Below are 22420 nucleotides of genomic sequence, written 5' to 3'. Positions count from 1 at the left end.
CCTTCATCCTTGGACTCATCCGCTGTCCTTCGCGATGCCTCAGTGAGGCCCTCACCTTCCTCAGGGTCAGCACCCGCTTCCTGGTACCCAACACACAGCCCTTCACCATCACAAAGTCATTGTTGACTTCTCCGTACTGAGGAAATCCACCCTGGAAGACAGAAAGGCAGGGAAGACATCAGGGCTGAGGGTGGTGTTTATTCACTGAGGAACAGCAGTCCCCACCAGAAGACCCTTGGGGAGCATGTCATGGCATTCAAAAGAAATGGCTGCCACAAAGAAATTTCAGCATGCGCAAAATGGCTGTCTTTGCAAGGATGGCCAATTGCAAACATGCCAATGCCACGACGGGAATACTCTCCTGTGATGTATATCATGCCCCCTGACAACTTATTTCACTTTTTCTAGCTGCAGCCCTTTTTCTAAACACACCAATGGAAGCAAATGGAATCCTAAAGCATTATGGTATTTTATGTGCAGCAAATTACAAAAGCAGCAGCCTGCTTCATAGCAATAGCACTTAGACTTATGTACTGATTCAGAGTGCTTTACAGCCCTCTCTAAGTGGTTTACAGAGTCAGCCTGTTGCCCCCAACAATCTGGGTCCTCATTTTACCAACCTTGGAAGAATGAAAGACTGAGTCAACTTTGAGCCAGTCAGGATCAAACTCCTGGCTGTGGATAGAGTCAGCTTGCAATGCTGCTTTCTAACCTCTGCACGACCAGGACTCCTACAGTTATAGCGTTCCATGTGGATTTTTGAATTTAAAATAAACTTGAAACTTTTTTAAAAGTAGAATATGGCACGGAATGTCTATAGGCCTGGTGCCCATGGATGCCTGGTTGGTAACAACAGGCCCAGGGAGGGGGTGGGTATCTGCAGGGTAGTGTCAAGATTTGAAGCCCAGTCTTGCTGGTGGAACAGACATAGCTTCTCGTGTGGAACTGCCTGAGAGTTCCAGGAATACCGTAATCCAGACTGTGATTGATCTGTTTTCGAAGCAAGCATGCCCGAAAATCCCATCAGCTCGGACCTTAGCCAAGTTGTTTGCACAGCACATATAGGCTGCGTGAAGTCCCAAGGCACATCATCTCTGACTGGGGGGGTGCAGTTTACCACAAAGTTCTGGCAGGAGTTTATCAAACTGATAGGATCCTCAGAGGGGCTTAGTTCTAGATTCCATCCGAGTATCAATAGGGGGGAAGAGAGAGCTAATGCAATGATAGAGCAATACTTGTGCTGCTATGTGAACTACCAGCAGACCAATTGGGCAGAACTTCTGCCTTTACAGAAGTAGCCTACAATAACTCTGTACATAGCAGCACTGGGTTCACCCATTTAAGGTAGCAATGGCAGCGGATTTTGTACCTATGTCAGAACTACCACAGGGCTCCCCTTCCTTGTTGTCCTAAGCTGATTGGATGGATAGTTTGAAAAGTACATTGGGATGTGTGTATGCAGAAAGCATTAAATAAGGCTAGGGAATCGTATAAGAGGCAGGCTGATCGGAAGAGAACTCCCCAAGAGAGTTTTAGGATTAAGGACCAGGTGTATCTGTCTATCAAGTACGTGGTCAGAGAAAATACCCTGGTGCTTCCAAAGGTTTTCCCATTGTTTTCAGAACAGCACTGGAATTCATTGGGGGGGGGTGGATTTTGAAGACAAGATATTCCTTTAAAACATGGGTTTTCATCTTGATAAAAAGATGGTACATGCAGAGAAGGGCTCATGATGAGACACCCAAAGGTTCATTCTCCAGTCAGAAGAACTAATCTTCCTTCTGGCCTCCTTACCAGTGGGGTGATGGTTTTTTCTGTTGGGTCATAATTGGTGGATGCATTGTTTCTGATCACTTTGCCATCTTCTACATGGATCCCACGGCCGATGCGATAAACCTAAAGGAAAGATTTGGTCAAAGTGACTTTCAACTTATCCAACTAGAGAATGAAGGCTGGCCAAGTCTACCTTGGTCACTGGTGCCTAAGCCCAGCCTGCTTTTGCATACCCAATTCCGGCCTCAATCCTGTTCTTACAGGCCACATCAGCACAAAGGAGGCACCAGATGCTGCATCATCCCAGTCCCCGCCCCCGCCCTGCAAAAATCAGATTTGCTCTGAGCTGCTGAAAGCTGTGGCTTATGGACTCTCGAAGCAAAGGGCTCCTCTGAGTTGACGCCTGGAGACTTCAGGAGATGACCCTGCAGCTTTCTAGGCAACAGAACACAAAAGCGATTTGCCCGTTTCAGGATGGTTTTCCAAAGCCACCAATAGCCTTTGCAAGCGCACTTTCAAAATATGTCATAACACAAAGGCTACCACTAATGTTGTCTAAATAAACTGTAGAGAGGAAAGCAAGAAAGAAAAAAAGTAGATTATATGGGACAGATATTTTTGGATTGCAAATATAAATTAGGTTTTATGTAATAAATTATGTAATGGATTATATTAAAAAGGGAGGCTTCAGTTACATATCAGTTTTATAGTGTTCACCTACAGAAGGCAAAGCAAAAATGACATAAAGAAGCTCTCCTAAAATCTTGAACCTCATTTGTTTCTTGCTACTAGTTTCTTGGTAAAAACAGCCCTCCCCCCTTCCATCTTGCAGAAGATGCAGAATTAGAGGTGGTGTATTGCACGGGCTTTCCCAGAATTCTAAAGTGACTTTAGCAAGGAATGGGAAATTGCAGTCCTGCCATATCTGTAAAATGGGTCTAATCCTGAATTCTCTGCTCCCAGATGACCCTTGCCGTGTACTTGCTAAGCCTGATAGCTTCACACCTACCAGCCATATCTATCAAACAGGTAGTGGGCGAGGAGGAAAGATGGATCAGTGGGTTGCATCTGTTGTTCCCAAAACAGTCCGATTCCGCCAGAGGTGGGTACAATTGGGGGCTGTTTGTGTGTTTGGGCTTCAAATGAGTTGTCAGGGGGAGGAGTCATACCTTCTTGTTGAGTTCTGTGCGGTGGTGGTAGCCCTTCTGGCCAGCCCGGGCAATCGAGTAGCCCACCCGGGCAGGATGCCAGGCTCCGATGCAGGCGACCTTCCGCAGGCCTTTGTGAGTCTTCCTTGGGAGTTTCTTGGTATGCCATCGACTCGTCACTCCTGCAGAAAGGCAGCCTTGAGGTTACAGGCAGGAGGGTGGACCTCTAAATGTCTGAGGCAGGGGTGCATTACTGCATTACTCCAGATGCAGCTGCCCTCCTTCACCATTAACCATACAGCTGGGGCTGCTGGAGTTTAATTATAGCTACCATACAGGTGGTCCTGGACTTACAACTGTAATTGGGATGGGAACTACCATCACTGAGTGAGTTGTCCTCAATTTGATGACTCTTTTTGTTGCTGGCTATTAAGCAAATCACCATAGTCATTAAGTGAATTACATAGTTATTAACTGAATCTGGCTTCCCCCTATGGGCTTCCTCCGTAGATTCTGCTTGTTGGAAGCTGTTCTGTCCCAGACAGAATAGGTTGCTTTAATTCCATCCAGACAGGCAGATAACTCAATGAAAATAAGCAAAGAAATATCGCTTTTATTTCTAGGAATTCTAAACAATAACTCACTGTTATGTAGAGATACATCCAGAAACATATTTCAGCAATATAGCTCATTCCACAGGTAATTTGATAATGGATTTTCCCCTCTTCTTCTGCATAACTCACATGTTGGCATAGGACCTCCAAGCCGTGGGGCTAGGAGCCATGAGGCTGGATGAAACAAAGGCATTCCAAACTGGCACGTAGCCAGTATGTCCTATAATGAGCTCAGAGGCTCCTACTACTACTGACCTGTTAACATGAGATAGCTAACTAGCTAAAACTACATTACCCATAAGCCATCTCTTAAGGAGACAGCACTTAACCCAATAAATGCCAAACATTCTAACATACAGACCTACATGCTCTAGTCAGGGTTACACAGGGTTAACCGATCCAGAACAGAAGCTATCTGGGAAAGTCGCAAATGAGGATCTCATGACCCCGGGACATGCAACTGTCATAATGCCAGTTGCCAAGATCTGAATTTTGATCACGTGGCAGCGGGGATGTGTAACTCATTGTTAAGTCACTTTCTGCAATGCCGTTATTACTTTAAACAGTCACTAAACGAATGGTTGTAAGCCAAGGACTATCTAGAAGGACAAAACAATCTAGTCTTCAGATGGAGAGGAAATGAATGAAGAATTAAAAGGAGAGTTTTAGAAAAAACAACTGAGAAAGTGAAAATCAGGAGAAATTCAAAACGCTTACAAGATTCCATTACTATGTTCTACCCTGCAATAAGAAAAAGCATCTTTGTAGTGTCAGACATTCCTCTTTCCTGACCTGGCCTTCTTTGATTGATGATCACAGGATCAGCATCCCTTTTTTAAAGAAGAAAAGGGGCTAAAAAAGAACAGGAGCAGTTTCCTCAAATTCGGAATTATGGAAGCATGTTGTAGGCACTCTCACAAAATGGCTGCCCTGATTTTTATTTCCTTTATATCCCTATGCCAACAGTCCTGCCAGCTGCCACAAACTGGTTTGTTCCCCCCTTTCCCCAGAATGCTCTCTACCAACTGCCTTTTAATGGCAAGTTGACCACAACATGGGGTGCAACCACTCACTAAAGGGGCTTAGTAGTCTCTTGATTCTCTTCTAAAATATTATTCCGGCAGAAAACATGGGATGCTCCAATCCAAGCTTTAAACCAATGTTTCTCAACTTTGGCAGGTTAAAGATGTGTGGATTTCAACTCCCACAATTCTCCAGCCAGTCATTTTAAATTCTTAAAAGAATTTGAAGTGGGGTTGAGGAGGGAACCTATCAGGCCCCAGGGAAGGTGTGGACATCTCTGGTCAGAAATAAATAAAGAAAAATCTACTTTTCCCCACATCTTGAATGGCTTCTGGAGTCATTCATCTGGAATGCAGTCTGTAGTCAGACCACTTCCAATCAGCCTTTGATCCAAGACGCTTCAGGGGTCCAGCTCTGCTGCCTCCTACCTTTCATCCCATGCCCTTTGGTGACTCCAATGACATCGATCATCTCATTCTGGCTGAAGACACTCTGCACGGCCACCTGCTTCTCCAGCTTCTCACGAGCCCAGTCAACTTTCTCTGCTACAGAGCCCCCATTGAGCTGGATCTCCATAATATGTGCTTTCTTCTGCCGCATTGGCAGGAGTTTCATCTGCAAACAAAAAAGCTCACAAATTGTACCCTGCAGCAGAGGGGGCAAAGGCTCATGATCAACACTTAACTGGCCACAAAGGGACTGAGCAGGAGATCCAGTCTCTCAGAACCTTCCACCTGTTTGCAGAATGTGGCTGTTGCAAAGGTTGGGACTTTGTGGCTGTCGTCTCATGACACACTTGAAAAGTTTAGTATGTGGGAATAGGTAATCTTAATTGTGTTTGGGATCGGGGAGCAGCATTTCATTTTGGGTTCATGTGCTCTCACTTGGCCAACTGCATTGTGGGAATACCAATGTTCAGTGAAAAAAGGGGACCCACTCAGTCCTCTGAAGAGAGAGTTGAGGCTATAGAAATTGGTTTGTAATGGAAAGTCTCCAATACAGAATTCACTGTCAAATGTTCCTTCACTGGCTGCAGGGAGAAATTTGGCCATCACTACAAGCACCTCAAACCAAATCACAAGAGAGAAACCCTTCAGCAGAGGCTCTCAAGCCTTAAGGAGGGCTGACATCCTCCTAAAGGTTAACATGCAATGCTCCAAGCACCACTCTTTCGAAGCATGCCCTGCAGGCCCTACATCAGGGGTCCTCAAATTGTGGCCCATGGGCCGGATGCAGCCCGCCTTGTCTTTTTATCCGGCTCGCTGGCAAACGTTGGGGGTCTAGTGCAGCACCGGACTTGCAGGGAGAGAGAGCAAGCTAAAGAGGCGCAGTGCAGGACTTGCCTTGAGATTGCAGGGCTGCTGGGGCCAGACAAAAGCCCCAGGATCGGCACTTCCGGTACACCCAGAAGAGAAGGGAGGAGGAGGGAGGAGACAGAGGAGGCTATAAAAGGCAGTTTTGGCAGGAGAGGGAGAGAGAAAAAAGACACAGCCTTGGGAGGAGGCTGGAGTTGCACCAAAGAGAAAAAAAGGGGGGAGGTAGAGAGCAGAGGAGATAAAACAGATCATCCGGTAGCCGATCTATAACTTTGTGTCAGCCATCTGTGCCGGGCAGGCACACAAGTTGCAGCAAAAAACAGGCAAGAAACGCAGCTGGGGAGGAGTCACCCTGCACGAGGAATGAAGAAAGGCACCATCGGCTGGCGGTGACCAGCAATTGGCCCTCGCCCACTTCACACATGCAGCTCTGTGGGCTCCGGGGGAGGAGATGCCGCGAGCGGAGTGAGAGTTGGCATCTGCCACCCAGCCCCCAGCCTGCCCGGTTTAGTTTGCTTTCACCCAGGACACCACATGCTGCTCGCTGCCTCCTGTGAGCACACCGAGGCAGGTTCAGCTTCTCGCTAGCTTTGCCTCGCCCAACCCAGCTTCTCCGTGCTGTGAGGAAAGTGCAGCGCTGCCTGCCGAAACCGGGCAGGCTGGGGGCTGTGCGGCAGATGTCGACTCTCACTCCGCTTGCGGTATCCCCTCCCCTAGAACCCACAGAGCCAGGTGTGTGAAGTGGGCAAGGGCCAATTGCTGGTCACCTTCAGCTGATGGTGCCTTTTTTCATTCCTCACAAAGGATGACACTTCCCCAGCTGCATTTCTTCCCTGTTTTTCTCCCTCCCTCATTGCAAATATCTTCCCACCACTCTGCTCTTAAGGCTCTATGGCTCTTGTCCAGGAATTTACAGTGGCCTTTCAAGCCTTGGCCACTGGCAGCCTCTCCCCATCCCCTTGTCCCTTCCTGGGCATGGAGGGAGGAAAGAAGGAGGTGGGAATGAGAAAGAGGGAGGCAGGTGAGGAAGGAGGGGAGGGAGGCAGGGAGGGAGGAAGGAAGGAGGGAGATTGGAATGAGAGGGAAGGAGGGTCTGAGGGAAGTCCTGCCTTAGTCCTACCCTGCTGCCCTTTTGCCATCCCCCTGCCCCCTCCTCCTGGCCTATCCTGGTGGTCTTTGGTTATAATCATTAATTTTTTTCAAACTATAGTCCGGCCCCCCAACAGTCTGAGGGACAATCAATGGCCCGTTTAAAAAGTGAGGACCCCTGCCCTACATGGTGAAGAGAGAAGGACTCTCAACTCTGCTCCAGGGTCTCCCAACCTGGACCTCTCATGGATAACCAGTAGGGGCTCTGAGGGGCTTCTTCATGTTCCTCCTGCACCTCCCTCTCCTTTGATGAAGTATGGCAGAGATGAGGGCTCTAGCCTGGAACAAAAGAGATCAGGAGGCACAAAAGTAGCCTATGAAATCACACATAGCTAAGAGAAGGGAGGAGAGATGCTTTTCTCTGTCTCTTGCAATGTTACATTCACTGTCATCTCATGAACATCAGGGCAGCGAGATTTAGGACTACAAAAAAATGAGTCCTATTTCTCCATTTCCTCAGGAATCATCCAATTCTTGTTGTGCCAGATTAATAGTAATGGGGACAGGCTTGTAACATTTCAATTATGTTGGATATCAAGCAGTGGATTTGTGAGGGTCCAGAAAAGAGCAAAACTATTACTAGAAACCAACATGGGTTTGCTAAAAATAGATCAGGGCTTTTCAACCACTGGTGCGGGTACCACCTGTAGTACATTGGCACCTGACAGGCGGTATACGAATGTTCTAGAAAAGTGGTAGCAGGAGAGGGGAATGAGCTGAACTGGTGGCAGCACCGCACAAGCCTGAGCGAGAGATGGCTGGAGCTGCAGGGCTGTCAGGGCTCAGAGGAAGCACCAGGATCAGTGTCGCTTTCCAGCTGATCGGCGCTTCTTTGGGGCTGTCGGCTCAGTGGAAGTGCCAGGATCAGCGCCAGGCTCCAGCTGGAGCTCAGCGCTGATCCTGGCACTTCTGCTGAGCCCAGAAGCACCGATTACCTGGATTGTTGCAGTATCTCCAGGGTCTTTTGGTTTACATTCAGATGCTTGGCAACTGATTCATATTTATGATGGTCACAGTGTCCCAGGGCCATGTGAAGTGACCAAAACCTGCTGCAACTACCCAGCAGACAGGTGAAATAAAAACCAAACCCCCCCCCACCCTGCCCTCAATCCTCAACAGAAATGCTCACAACAATGAAAACCTCGGACAGGAGGAAGAGTGCCGCTGGGTGGGCAGGCAGGTGTCTTGCTCGGCTGTGGCTTGGGGGGCACTTTTTTCAGTGCCACTGTAACTTCGAACAGTCACTAAGTGAACTGTTGTAAGTTGAGGACTACCTGTACTTTATCACTTTTTTCCTTTTTTTTTTTTTTTTGGTCATCAAGTTTTTGACACTTTGCTAGGCGACTGGTAGTACTCGGATATTGCCATATCCTAAAAGTGGCACAACGGGTGAAAAGGTTGAAAAGCCCTGAAATAGATCATGTCAAACAAACCTTGTTTGTTGTTTGTTGCCTTGTTTGATAAAGTAACTAAATTGGTGGACATAGTTTACTTCAGTAAGGCATTCTACAAGGTAGACCACAGCCTACCCCTTAATAAGACTGAACAATGTAGGATAGAGAGTTTCACCACCAGACGGATTCATAACTGGCTGACCAACTGCACTCAGCATGTAATCCTCAATGGAACTACATCTAAATGGAAAGAAGCATGCAGTGGGGAACCACAACTTCTGTCTTCGGCCTAGTACTCTTCAGTATCTTCATAAATGATTTTGGATGAGGGAATAGAAGGGGAACTCATCAAATTTGTAGACAACACCAAGCTGGTGGGAATAGCCAACAGTTTAGAAGAAAGGCTCAAGATCCAGAAGTATCTTGATAGCCTTGAATACTGGAAAAAGTAAGGTTTTACATTTAGGCAAGAAAAACCAAATGCACAGGTACAGAATAGGTGGTATGTGACTCAACAGCATCTAAGTGTCCAAGTGGACAACCACTTAAGTATGAGCCAGCAGTGTGCTGCAGCCACCAAAAAAGCCAACATAGTCCTAGGCTGCATCAACAGAGGGATAGTATCAAGATCACAGGAAGTGTTAGTATTGCTTTATACTGTACTGGTAAGGCCACAGTTGGAATATTGCATCCAGTTCTAGTCACCATGATATAAAAAAGATCTTGAGACTCTAGAAAGAATGCAGAAAATAGCAACAAAGAAAAAGAAACAAGCAAAAAGTCTGGAGGATAAACCATACAATGAATGGTTGCTGAAACTAGATATGTCTAGTCTACTGAAGAGAAGGACCAGGGATGACATGATAGCAGTCTTCCAATATTTGAGGGGTTGCCACAGAGAAATGGCAGTCAACCTATTCTCAAAAACACCTAGAGCCGGACAAGGAGTAATAAGTAGAAGATGATTATAGAGAGATCAAATCTAGAATTAAGGAGAAATTTCCCGTAAGAGAGAACAGTTAATCAGTGGAACAGCTTGCCTCCAGAAGTTCTGGGTGCTTCTTCAAGATCTTCAAGAAGAAATTGGACAATCATTTGTCTGGAATGCTATTGGATCTCCTGCTTGAGTAGCAGGTTGGACTGGAAGACCTCCAAGGTCCCTTCCAACCCCATTATCCCATGTTCTGTGTACTATGTGAGGTTGCTATGAAGATGTTGTAGTGAGGAAATTGCTTAAATTAGAATGGTGCGATTTCTTGCCATCAGTTGTTATCAGGTGGCTGGAAAAGAGATCTGGGTGAATACCTGGAGGACCAGCTCCTAAGACCACTAAAACCGAGGTGCTTGTCCCTCCCCCACCTTGGCATCAGGCCTTCAAGGATGCTGTTGCACAGGGACAGCAAAGAGGGCTCCCACCTCCATTGTTCACTTGGGGGTTTCCTCAATGCCTCCAGTGGGCCACTGTGTGACCCAAAAGTGGACTAGTGAGGCTGCCATCATTTGAAGGACTCCTGAAAGCAGCAGCAGCTTTTTTCAAACTGAGGCGGAAGGCCCCCCCCCCCCCCAACTCAAATGGCAGGCTGCTTTAGTGACTTACAGAGCGGGGCTCTATTCATGGGAGGTCTGGAGGTCTTCTTCAGCCAGGACCTAGACTTTGCAGTGCTAACCACAAATGACTGGATTCTCTGTTTTGGCTTCACTTACACACACAGTGTTTGTGCTTCTTAATCAAAACCAGAAGTGAGAGGGAGGGATAGCAACCTCAGCTGTCCATCAGGGTGAAGAATTCAGTACTGAAGATGAAACCCATGTTGCATAACAGACAATATCTGGCAGTGAAGTCTTTGTCCAATCAAGCAGAAACAACCAGCAACAAATCATGAGTGAGTTTGACTTGCCAGTGGGCAAGACAACCCTCCTAGGACATGTGGAAAATGTTCACCTGGGTGTGCACAATGACACGGATGATCTTGCAGTACTTCTTCATGGACACAAAGTCCTTCTCCAGCTGCTTCTTCCCAGCCTCATCTTGCCATTTCTTGCAGTACTTGGTGAATGCCTTCTTTTTGCTCTTGTGCCTGAAAAGAAAAGGCAGGGAAAATCAGCCAACAGATCCAAGATCAACTGGAATTATTTCGAACCAGGCTTTCCCAAGAAAACAGTGAGAAGCCTGTCCTGATATTCACCGCCAGCCTCCCTAGTTTGAGACCAGGAGAGCGAGAAGCCACTTGCGCCAGTGGGAACCTACCAATCCACGGACAGTGGGGCTCAACTTCAGGTTCTTCGGGGAAGGGCTGGAGCACTTCCCAGAAGGCCAAGTCCTATCCAAGCCCCCAGACATTACAGTCAGGTAATACCCATAATTCTGAGACTGGTTTATGAAAACATTGAACTGATATTCTGATTTATCATAGAGGTTTACAATACAGGGGCTGTGTTCAACCAGTTAAACAACAAACCCTTTTAGTGGAAGTCTCACATGTGAGAATTGAGCTTTATTTTAATCATGCTGAATATACTTAAGAAAGTTACTGTTCCTCATCCATCACAACTTGGAGCCACTCTTGGCTACCAAAGTCATACCAAAGGCTGAAGGAAAATACCTACAATCTTACAGAACCCCTGGGTGTGTATTCATAATTGCATGCTTAGCCCACAAAGCATTTCCAAAGCACAGCTATGAGCCAATGTTTTCCTGTTTAAGCAGGGCTTTCCCCTTGCTCACTCACACTGACCCCCTCCTCACCAGTTCCTGTAGAAGCGTCTTCGGCATTCATCACTTATATGTTCTGCAAAGATGGTCTTGAAATTTCTCAGCCCCCTTGGTGTCTCGATATAGCCCACTAGCCCAACGACCACCAATGGCGGAGTTTCAATGATAGTGACAGCTTCCACTTCCTCTCGCTTAGAGATTTCTGGAGATTAAAGGGGGGAAAAGACTGAGGATGTGATCCAGGAAGGCTTCATGGTGGGGCTCCGATATCCAACTAAGCCATAAGGTGGTTTCTTTTCCAAACCATTATTTATAGTTTTTTAGAAGGGGATATATAAAGCCTACCACTGTAAAATATAAATCATGGGTTATGGCTAAATTGTTGCAAAAACCCAGCCAATTGAGGTTTGTTCAATTAACAAAAAGCAAACACAGACAAGCACAATATTTATGCAGCTCACTGTATTTCCTATTTGATATCCATTGGTGAGGGCCTCTTTCCACACCAGCATTCTCAAACCATGCACCCTCTGGACATGGGTGGCAGTCCTAACAATTTGGGAGAGGCTGGTTTGGGTGGAGTTTTCTAAAAAGAAAAGAATTCCACACACTAAGTCACATGGAAATGTCTACTATCAGTGTTTCCATTTCCCACAGGTATCAGATACTTCCATTCTGTTCTGTATTGGTCAGACCTTACCTCGAATACTCTACCCTAGTCTGAGCACAATATTCTAGGAAGGACTGAAAGTGGAAGAGGTTAAAGGGAGGAATGAGGAAGATTAGAGGCCTTAGGAAGAGCTAGATCAAAAGAACTGGGTATGTTTGGCCTTGAGAAGAGACCTGTGGTGGAATGCAGTCTGGATTCCCAGTAGGGAAGGGCTGCATTTCAAAGAGGCAGTGGAGCACGGAAAGTTTGGTCGGGGGGGGGGGGAAAGAGGGTTAAAACGGCTCCCCCTCAATGATTTCCAAAGTATATCCATAGTGATACAAATAGTTGTTTTATTCTGGCAAGATTTCATCTGTAAGTGAAAAGCAATACAGGAAACTTCTCAGAAGTTAACTCCAGATGTGCTTCCTGGTTCTTGGGGCCTCATAAGAAGGCTGAAGCTAAGGATGGAACATGATAGCATTTTTCAAGTCCCTGGAGATCCTGCCAGCATGCAGGACATGGCATAACCTGGGTCCTGGGGCAAAGACAGAGCTTTGAGTCCTGTATGTGGCTAGGAGAGCATCAGGAAACCTGGGTGGTAACTAGACAAAAAGACAAAAGAGAACAACAGCAAACCACTTCCCTAAGTACACAGATGTAACCAGGAGTGGAACTTACCGTGTGGAGGAGGAGGAACAACTTGATATTAAATTTGAAAATGAACTCCTACAAGAAAGAGTAGCTTATACCTAAGGAAATACCTAACAGAGAAACTAATACCTAAGGAAACAGTGATCTGCCCTTCTCTGGATGAGTTCAAGTAGAAGCCTGATTGTGGGCCACTTGTCAGACCTGCTCCTGATTTGCCCCTTCCAGTTGCTGAGGTCTATGAAACTTTCTAAGTGAGGAATAGAATGAAACAAACTTGGCACATACTTAGTCCTGATCTATGAAGTTCCCGCAGGATGTGAGTCATGCCAGCTTTATAGCCCAGGAAGGCGGTCAGGTGGACTGGTTTGCTGGGATCATCCTTGGGCCAACTCTTCACTTTTCCTCGATGTCGGCGGCTCCTCTTATGAGGAAGGAAACCCAAGTGGCCGTGCCTGGGAGCTGAAAACTTCCGATGAGACTAGAAAGGTGGGGGGAGTTGGTGGGAAGAGCGACTAGTTACTTCTACGATTTTGCAAAGATCATGAAAACCTTGTCAGAGAAGGCAGGAAGTAAAAGTCCCAACACATCTGGAGCAGAATGGCATAAAAAAACTAGAGCAATTTGGATGACAGATGGGCTACTGAAACCTTAAGCCACGTTTTATTATTTGTTCTTTGTTGGTAGCCCCGCACTTGAACAAGCTCCCTAGTTGTCCCAACTAGTTCTGTTTACAATTTTTACTTTTAGATACACGTGATTCTGTTATTTTCAATATAGTAAATTTTATATGTAAAATGCATAGCAATATGCCTAATTTATTTTATGATATTTTCTTTCATATAGGTAACCAATTTATAGTATAAAATTTTGCTACATATTTTTATTGAATGCAATAGAGATACTATTCCATTCCAGATAGAGGAAAGTCTGCTCCAGATGGGAAATCCTCTATTTTTAACTTTAGTAGTTCTCACAACAAAGAAAGGGGTTTCTCCGCCCTGTTCATACTAAGTAAACAAGCAAGCAAATTCAGCAAAACTTACTGAATCCCCCCTCCCCCTGGCTCAAGTTACAAATGACTAAACTATGGCATCAAATATTACTTTGTTAGTTGCTACTCTAAGAACTGGGACAGCCCAGATCTTAACAGGTTGCGCAGGCAATTCTGCCTGTGACTTGCATTCGCACCAGAGGCCCCTTTCCTCTCTCCCAATGAGATTCCCACTTGGAGGGGTTTATGAAATACTTTAAACAAAGATGACCAGATGGCTCCAGAACATTTCAATAATTCTGTATATTATTTCCAAGATGCTGTGTTCCTCCCCCTCCCCCTGCTTAAACTGTGATCAACAGAGCCTTGCAGCAGAATAACAGAGTTGGAAGGGGCCTTGGAGATCATCTAGTCCAGTGGTGGTGAACCTATGGCATGCGTGCCAGAGGCGGCACTCAAAACCCTCTCTATGGGCAAGTGTGCCGTCGCCCCAGCCCCGCCTCCCCACACGGCCCTCTCCTTACCAGCAGCCCCCCCAGAGGACAGTCGCCCCCACGCGCAGCCCACACAGAGCAGCGCAGCCAAGGACATGGCAGCTGGGCAGCAGAGACAAGACTCCACCCTTGCGCCCCACTGCACGCAGTTGGTGCTGTGGGGCACGGGTGGATGGTGTGGCCGCCATGGTGCTGCTGGGCCACCTGGGCAATCTGGCAATCTGGTAGGCCATGGAGGTGGTGAGTGGCCCTGCGGGTGGGCGGGTGCGGGGCGGGTGGGATGGGGGAGGGGGGTGGGGCCAAGTTTTGGGCCCTAGGTCTCTACAAGGTTTGCCATCACTGATCTAGTCCAACCCCCTGCTCAAGCAGGAAACTTATGCCATTCTGGATAAATGTTTGTCCAGTCTCTTCTTAAAAACCTCCAGTAAATAAAGCACCCACAACTTCTGGAGGGAAGCCGTTCCACCGACTGATTGTTCTCACTGCCAGAAATTTTCTTCCTAGTTCAAAGAGTTCTTACTTTTCCTTTTAGTAACCAATCACATAAGGAGGAAGTAGAGAAAAAAGAAATAAAAAAGAAAAACATAATGAAATAGAAAGTGATGGAAAGGATAGAAATCCCAGTTACAAAGTAGGAGATACAAGAAACATACTGTCAGAATCCAATTATATTTCATCTTTAATTATCAAACATAGAAACTCCCAATTCTGCCTTCTCTGGATTCTGCCTTAAGAGGGAGAAAAGGGGGAGAGCAAAGGGGCTTTATGGCCCTCACTTCCTTCAGCACACTTCAAAGGACTGAATGTATGTTTATTGTGGCCTCTAAGCGTTAACATATCAAAGAAGAGTAATTGCCTTTCATGTAGTTATCTGAAGTCTCCATCCAGACGGAAGAAGAAAGGGGATGGAATTGTGATACTTGAAACTATCACTGGAAGGGGGGTTGAGTGGGTGGGACTACTGGGGAACCCCTTAAAACCTTGAATGGGAGAGCTTGAACCCCAAGTCCTGTCTAGCATGCCTGCAACCATTTTATCTTAATAAAGGATTCCTGTTGGAAGAATTATTCCAAGAGTTCTGTCTTCTTAAGATGCAAAGTGGGGTGGGTCCTTACATTAGACAGGACTTGCAAAATTAATCCACCTGGAAGGAAGACCCTTGCCGGGGGATTTTGCAAAAATTTACCATGTCAGACAATGGAGCAAGAGAGGGGGAAAACTCCCTGGAAAGAGAGCCGCTGACCCAGTTGGAACCTTGCCAGATGTTGGGATCCGAGAGGCCAGATTCCTCAGGAGAAGAAGTGGTGGAGACACAGGACCACAAGCCTCGCTGGTCGATGGGCGTTGGAAAGAAAAGTGAGTGGGGAAAGGAATCAAGAAAGGTGACCCTGAGACGGGGGACCAAGCAACCAGAATGGAAGCAGGAGATGGAGAAATCCCTGCACGCAAGTGAAGAGGGAGGAAGCTGGGCACCGTACTCAGACTGGATCCTAGAGAAAGCTATTGACCTGATGAAGAGAACTCTCAGCTCCCTAGGAGAGGAGAATACTGAACCCTACGGCTGCCCCAGTTCCTGGAGCCGCAAAGGGAGAGACACCGAGGGGGACGTGGAACCTGCAACCCCAGGGACATCTACTGATCCAGGAGCTCCCACCCCCTACCGGACCACAGATGGCAATCTGGACGGAAGGCACTACCACCCACAACAGAGGCACCAATCCATTCCAAGACGTCCACCGTTGGAAGTGAAATTCAAAGGGGAGCCAACACGCTTGGGGTTTTTCCTAACCCAAGTCCTCAGCTACATGGAGGAATATGGGCAGGATATTCCCAGCGACAAAGCCCGCATCCGGATCGTGCAATCTGCCCTGGATGGACCAGCTGCGGATTGGGTAGTGAACTTGCATGACTCCAATGCCCCAGAACTCAGTAACTTCAACCGTTTCATGTCCTCTTTGAGAAGACGATTTGAAGACCCCCTGGCTGATCGCAAAGCCCGTGAAAGAATAACAACGATGAGGCAGGGCAAACGCCCAGTGGCTGAGTATACACAAGAATTCCGGGCCATTGCCAGCAAACTGAATTGGCCAGAAGACATCCTCCTTGGCCATTTCAAAGACGGACTAAACTATGATCTATATGATGCTTGCCTGCCCCGAGGGGACCCACATCGACTTGAGGAATGGTACGTCTTGGCAGAGGAAGCAGAGATCGACATATTGAAGAGGCACCGCCGAGGAAAACAATGGAGCCGCCCCCCGCCTGAGCTGACACACCAACCGGTGAAATCATCGGATACAGCCAAGAAGCAAATGAGATGTTTCAAGTGCGGAAGAGAAGGGCATCGAGCTGTAGAATGCCGCTCAAAGGCCCCCCAGCACAACCCAGACAGATCCCCAATCAACAAACCCGGAAAGTATTCAGCTAAGCCAAAAGAAACGGCCATGAGAATGATGGAAATTGCAGAAACCCCCACCTCTGCTCACCAAGGGGAAAGGACTCCAGCCTACACCACAGGGCCGGTGGATGCCTCAGATGACAGCTCGGAGGGCGAACCCCTGGTAAGTGGATGCATCACACCCATCTTCAAAACAGTGACTATATTAATCCCCCCCATGCCCGAAGCTGTGAAGGTGAAAGCCTTAATAGACTCTGGCTGTACCCGCTGCCTCATTAGCCCAACACTAGTGGGGAATCTGGGCATCCCATCCAGGAGACTGGAACAACCAATCTCATTTGGCCAGCTAGATGGATCCATAGCAGGGGGGGTGCCAGCTACCCTAGCCACTTTGCCAATACATCTCTCCCTGGGCAACCATGAAGAGGACTTAACGTTTGTGGTGACCCCAGGTATGGAATGCCCAATGATTCTAGGGATGGAATGGTTGAAAAAATGGAACCCCTGGGTAAATTGGAGGACGACAGAAATCAAATTCCCGAAGGGGGACCCTATGGACTTAAAACCCCAAGGGAGGCTACCAGAATCAAGAATAGAAAAAGCATCCATAGGAGAGGAAAAAAGATTAACAGAAATACCAGAGGAATATAGGGACCTTGCTGAAGTCTTCAGTGAGGAGAGGGCGAATGAGCTTCCCCCCCACCGACCCACAGACTGTACCATTGAATTCAAGCCTGGGGCAAAACTCCCGAAGCCCAGATTATACTCCATGAGCCCAAAGGAGAAGGAGGAAATGGAAAGATTTATAAAAAAAAACCTGGAGAGAGGTTTCATTGAGCCAGCCAAGCCTAAAGTGGCTGCCCCGGTCCTTTTTAGAGAGAAGAAGGATGGCTCTTTACGTTTATGCGTGGATTATAGGGCCCTGAATACAATCAGTGAAAGCAACCTATACCCGCTGCCCCTCATGAAAGACATGCTGTCACACCTATCGAAAGGGAAAATTTTTTCTAAACTAGACTTAAGGGAAGCTTACTATCGAGTAAGAATCAAGGAAGGGGACGAATGGAAGACTGCATTTAACTGCCCCATGGGGTGCTATCAATTCAAAGTCTTGCCATTTGGATTACAAGGGGGCCCTGCAGTCTTTATGCAATTAATCAATGACGTTCTAAGGGAGCACCTGTTTAAGGGGGTCCTTGTTTACTTGGACGACATTCTTATCTTTACCGAAACAAAAGAAGAACACGTCAAACTTGTCAGAGCGGTTTTAAAGAAGCTGCGAGCCGCTCACCTATATGCCAAACTCTCAAAATGCGAATTCCACCAGGAAAGGATAGACTACCTAGGCTATCGCATATCCCCACAGGGCATTGAAATGGACCCAGAGAAGGTCAGAGCAGTATTAGAATGGGCACCACCCCGCACAAGAAAGCAACTACAAAGTTTCCTGGGCTTTGCAAATTTTTACCGCCAATTCATCCCCTCATTTGCACAGATAGCCTTGCCCCTCACTAACTTACTAAAAACGAAGGGAACATCCTCAGTAAAACCTAGCCAGCCACTAAAATGGACAATGGAGTGCCAAGCAGCGTTTGAGAGACTAAAGAGACTTTTTTCTGCCGAACCAGTACTAAGGCACCCAGACATGGACAAACCCTTCATAATACAGGCAGATGCAAGTGATGTGGCAGTGGGGGCTGTGCTATTACAAGAAAATGATGATGCAGTATTGCAACCCTGTGCATATACATCTAAGAAACTCACGGAAACAGAACAGCGCTGGCCCGTATGGGAGAAGGAGGCTTATGGGATACGTTGGGCATTACTCACGTGGCGACAGTTCCTGGAAGGCAACAAAATCCCCTTCCAGGTATGGACTGATCACAAAAATTTAGAAGCCCTGAAAACTTCCAGGAAACTCAATCCCAAACAAGCCCGCTGGTCCCAGCATTTTCATCAATTCCAATTTAAGCTCAAACATTTACCAGGAAGAAAGAACTTCCTGGCAGATGCACTATCTCGCATGCCCCAATATAACAGCGCACGAACCACAGACTCTAGACCAATAATGGCAGAGTCACAACTGGCAGCGCCAGTAACCACAAGAACCCAAGCCAAAATAAAACCACAACTGGACAGCCAAACTGGGATTGAATTCAGAAAAAGTTTGGAAACAGATGATTGGTTCCAGAAAAACAAACATGTGTGCACAATGAGAGACGGATTGCCTTGGGTAGGGGAAAAGTTATATATACCAACAACTCAAAGACTAACTTTCATGCAACTTTGCCATGACACAAAATCAGCAGGGCATTTTGGATTTGTAAAAACTTTACACTTAATTAAACGGCAATTTTGGTGGCCATCAATAAAAAAGGACATAGAAAGTTATGTTGCCAGCTGCCCAACCTGTGCATCAGCAAAGAGGTTGCAAGGGAAATCGCCAGGGCTGTTACAACCAGTGGCAAGTCCCTCAGCCCCCTGGAGGGAAATAGCCATGGATTTTATAGTGGAATTGCCTGAAAGCAATGGGAATACTGTTATCTGGACAGTCACGGACCTATTTTCCAAACAGGTGCACTTTATCCCTTGCCAAAAAATTCCCACTGCAAAGGCCTTAGCAAAACTTTTCATCCAGCACATTTACAGATTGCACGGGGCACCCCAACGCATCATCTCTGATAGGGGAGTGCAATTTACGTCTGCACTGTGCGTGCAGAAGCCCCGAAGCTATTGAAGAAGTTTCACACAGAGTATCCTAACAAGCCTAACTAAATTTTTTACTTGTGTTTTCTTTCAGGTGGATCTCTCTTATTGTTAAGAGGGGCCGGATGTCAGAATCCAATTATATTTCATCTTTAATTATCAAACATAGAAACTCCCAATTCTGCCTTCTCTGGATTCTGCCATAAGAGGGAGAAAAGGGGGAGAGCAAAGGGGCTTTATGGCCCTCACTTCCTTCAGCACACTTCAAAGGACTGAATGTGTGTTTATTGTGGCCTCTAAGCGTTAACATATCAAAGAAGAGTAATTGCCTTTCATGTAGTATCTGAAGTCTCCATCCAGACGGAAGAAGAAAGGGGATGGAATTGTGATACTTGAAACTATCACTGGAAGGGGGGTTGATTGGGTGGGACTACTGGGGAACCCCTTAAAACCTTGAATGGGAGAGCTTGAACCCCAAGTCCTGTCTAGCATGCCTGCAACCATTTTCTCTTAATAAAGGATTCCTGTTGGAAGAATTATTCCAAGAGTTCTGTCTTCTTAAGATGCAAAGTGGGGTGGGTCCTTACACATACCAAGACCAATAAAGGACTCAAATGCCTGTACACGAATGCTCAAAGTTTAGGGAAGAAGCAGGGTGAACTTGAAGTATTAGTACAAGAGGGCAGATACAATATAGTTGCCATTACTGAAACATGGTGGGATGAAACTCATGACTGGAATGTATTGATGGAAGGATATAAACTATTCAAAAGAAACAGACCCAACAAAAGAGGAGGTGGAGTTGCATTATACATAAAAGATCACTACATCTCTACAGAAATAAACAAAACCAAGGATGAAAACCTCATAGAATCCATATGGGTTAATATAAAAGGAAAAAAGAATGACATTGCTATAGGAGTATACTACAGGCCACCCAGCCAAGCAGAAGAAATAGATGAACTCCTTGCTAATCAATTAACAAATGTATGTAGAAACATACCACAGTAGTAATGGGAGACTTTAATTACCCTGATATCAACTGGAAGACAAACTCTGCAGCAAGTGGGAGATCAAACAGATTCCTAACCAACTTAGCTGACAGCTTTGTCACCCAAAAGGTAGAAAAGGGAAGTAGAAAAAAAGCTATACTGGGCCTAATAGAGAAGAAGCGATAGAAGGAGTTGAAATTGCCGGAATCTTGGGCAAGAGTGATCACGTCATACTGGAATTCTATATAATGCAAACACAAGCAATAGAATATAATCCAACCAGTGTCCTAAACTTTAAAAGAGCTGAGTTTAACAAACTCAGGGAGAGTCTAAGCAAAATTTCATGGATAAAAATCCCAAAGGGGAAAACAACTCAAGAAGCATGGGAAACACTGAAAAATACAGTCATAAAAGCCCAGTCCAACATAATACCACTAAAAAAGAAAAACAAGAAATCCAAGAACAAAACCAACATGGTTGCACAAAGATCTCTCTGATAAACTGAAAGACAAAAAGGATAAGTACAAAAAATGGAAAGAGGGACACATAATTAAGGCAGAATATCAGCATTTAGCCTGAATCTGCAAAGATGAAGTCAGGAAAGCAAAGGCTCAGAATGAACAAAGACTTGCAACAAAAGTCAAAGATAATTTAAAAAGTTTCTTTCAACATATTAATAACAAAAAAAGGTCAAGGAAACAGTTGGTCCACTAAAGAGAGAAGATGGCAAAGAAGTAATAGGCGGTAGAGAGAAAGCACAGCTGCTTAACTCATTCTTTGCATCAATCTTCACACAAAAAGAAACTATAGCCCAACCTACCAAAAACATAACTGTAAAAGACAGACTAGAAATAAAAATTAAAATAAGCAAGAGAATACCTGTCTGACCTTGATGAATATAAATCGCCAGGACCTGATGGATTCCCATCTTCAAAAAAGGGGAAAAAAACCAGACACAGGAAACTATAGGCCAATTGACCGAATATCAATATATGGGAAGATATTGGGGAAAATATTTTTTAAAAAAAACAGATCTGTGAACATCTAGAAACAAATAAAGAAAGTTATAACTAGTAGCCAGCACGGGTTTCTTAAAAACAGATCATGCCAAATCAATCTTATTTCATTCTTTGATAAAGTGACTAAATTAATAGAGCAGCGAAATGTTGTGGACATAGTATATTTAAACTTCAGCAAGGCATTTGGTAAACTAGACTACAACCTACTTCTTGGTAAGCTAAAAAAATGTGGGATAGACAACATCACCACCAGATGGCTTTGTAGCTGGCTGACAAACCGTATTCAATGAGTAGTCCTTAACGGTACTACATCTACATGGAGGGAAGTAAGCAGTGGGGTGCCACAAGGTTCTGTCTTAGGCCCAGTACTCTTCAATATCTTTATAAATGACTTAGATGAGGGAATAGAAGGGGAACTCCTGCAAGCCATTGCTTTCAGACACTGACTCCCCCCTACCTCAGCCCCCCAGCCCCACCGAAGGCCATGCCCATTGCTTGCCCGTACCATGATCTGACGTCTTCAGCCGACTGGACTGCCGAGAGAGAAAGAGGCTACCAGCAAGTGCCTGGCTTACCTAATGCCAAAGATGTTTCTCCCTCCCCAAAACATAAATTTAGCAGCTGGCTTCATTCTGGTGTACTATCCATTTCACCCTCGGGAGGGTTGATGGGTCAAGCACTGCCTGGAGAGAGGGAGGGAGAGAGAGGAAAGGTCACTGTAGACAAATTTATCATCCACCACCAATTCTACTTCTTGGTGGAGCCCACCCCAGAGCCAAGCAGGAAGCCCACGGAAAGGGGAGCCTCTTCTGCCCCTTTGCTGTTCAGCCCAGAGCCCAGAGAAAATGGGCTCCCCTGGGATGGGCATGCAGCCCCCCCCCAATGGCTTTGTCTAAAAAAGTGTCCTGCACAAAGGTTTCTCTTTTATCCTACTGAAGAAACAGTTCAGCAATTTCTCCCTGTGACAAGTCTTCCTTCCAATCTAAAAAACACCCCCCTCTGGCCAAAAGGAAGTGTGCTTCTGCCAGGCTCTCAAGATACAAGAGTTCTGGGGGTTCCTTTCTGTACATTCAGATTTTTCAGATTAAAAGGATTTATAGTCAACTATGCAAGCATCGAAAGTTTTTTTTTCTAAAAGTCAAAATGTTTAAATCCTTAATTTCAAAATGTCAAGCTCAGCATCAAGGGATAGCGTGAGAAACTCATAAAGAGATAGTGGAGCCAGGAATCTGTACGGAGGCATTTTCTATGGTTTATTAGCGCCGGAATAAATAAAAAAAATCAACACGGCCACATTCCAATTCTCCCAATTCTTCATCCAAAAACATGTTCTGAATACACACTCCATGCCAATAAATCAAAGTACCAGAATTTTGCCTAGAGTGCT

The 22420-nt window shown here is 45.9% G+C and overlaps 1 protein-coding gene across 1 annotated transcript; it reads right to left on the bottom strand.

Moving 5' to 3' along the window:
* Positions 1-15: 15 nt before the first annotated feature.
* Positions 16-21664, bottom strand: RPL3L (ribosomal protein L3 like; the record flags this gene model as incomplete). Its single annotated transcript, XM_039355559.1, has 8 exons — positions 21539-21664; positions 12719-12911; positions 11164-11332; positions 10360-10495; positions 4987-5173; positions 2943-3103; positions 1795-1896; positions 16-151 (listed from the first exon to the last, which is right to left on the bottom strand). Coding segments are annotated over exons 1-8 (1087 nt in total), but the record flags the coding sequence as incomplete, so codon positions are not given.
* Positions 21665-22420: the final 756 nt, after the last annotated feature.

This window comes from Crotalus tigris, unplaced genomic scaffold (assembly GCF_016545835.1).
Source record: "Crotalus tigris isolate CLP2741 ecotype Arizona unplaced genomic scaffold, ASM1654583v1 scf7180000018693.663989, whole genome shotgun sequence".
NCBI lineage: Eukaryota > Metazoa > Chordata > Lepidosauria > Squamata > Viperidae > Crotalus > Crotalus tigris.
Note: the sequence above shows the minus strand (reverse complement) of the source record. Positions and strands in the feature narration are given on the sequence as shown.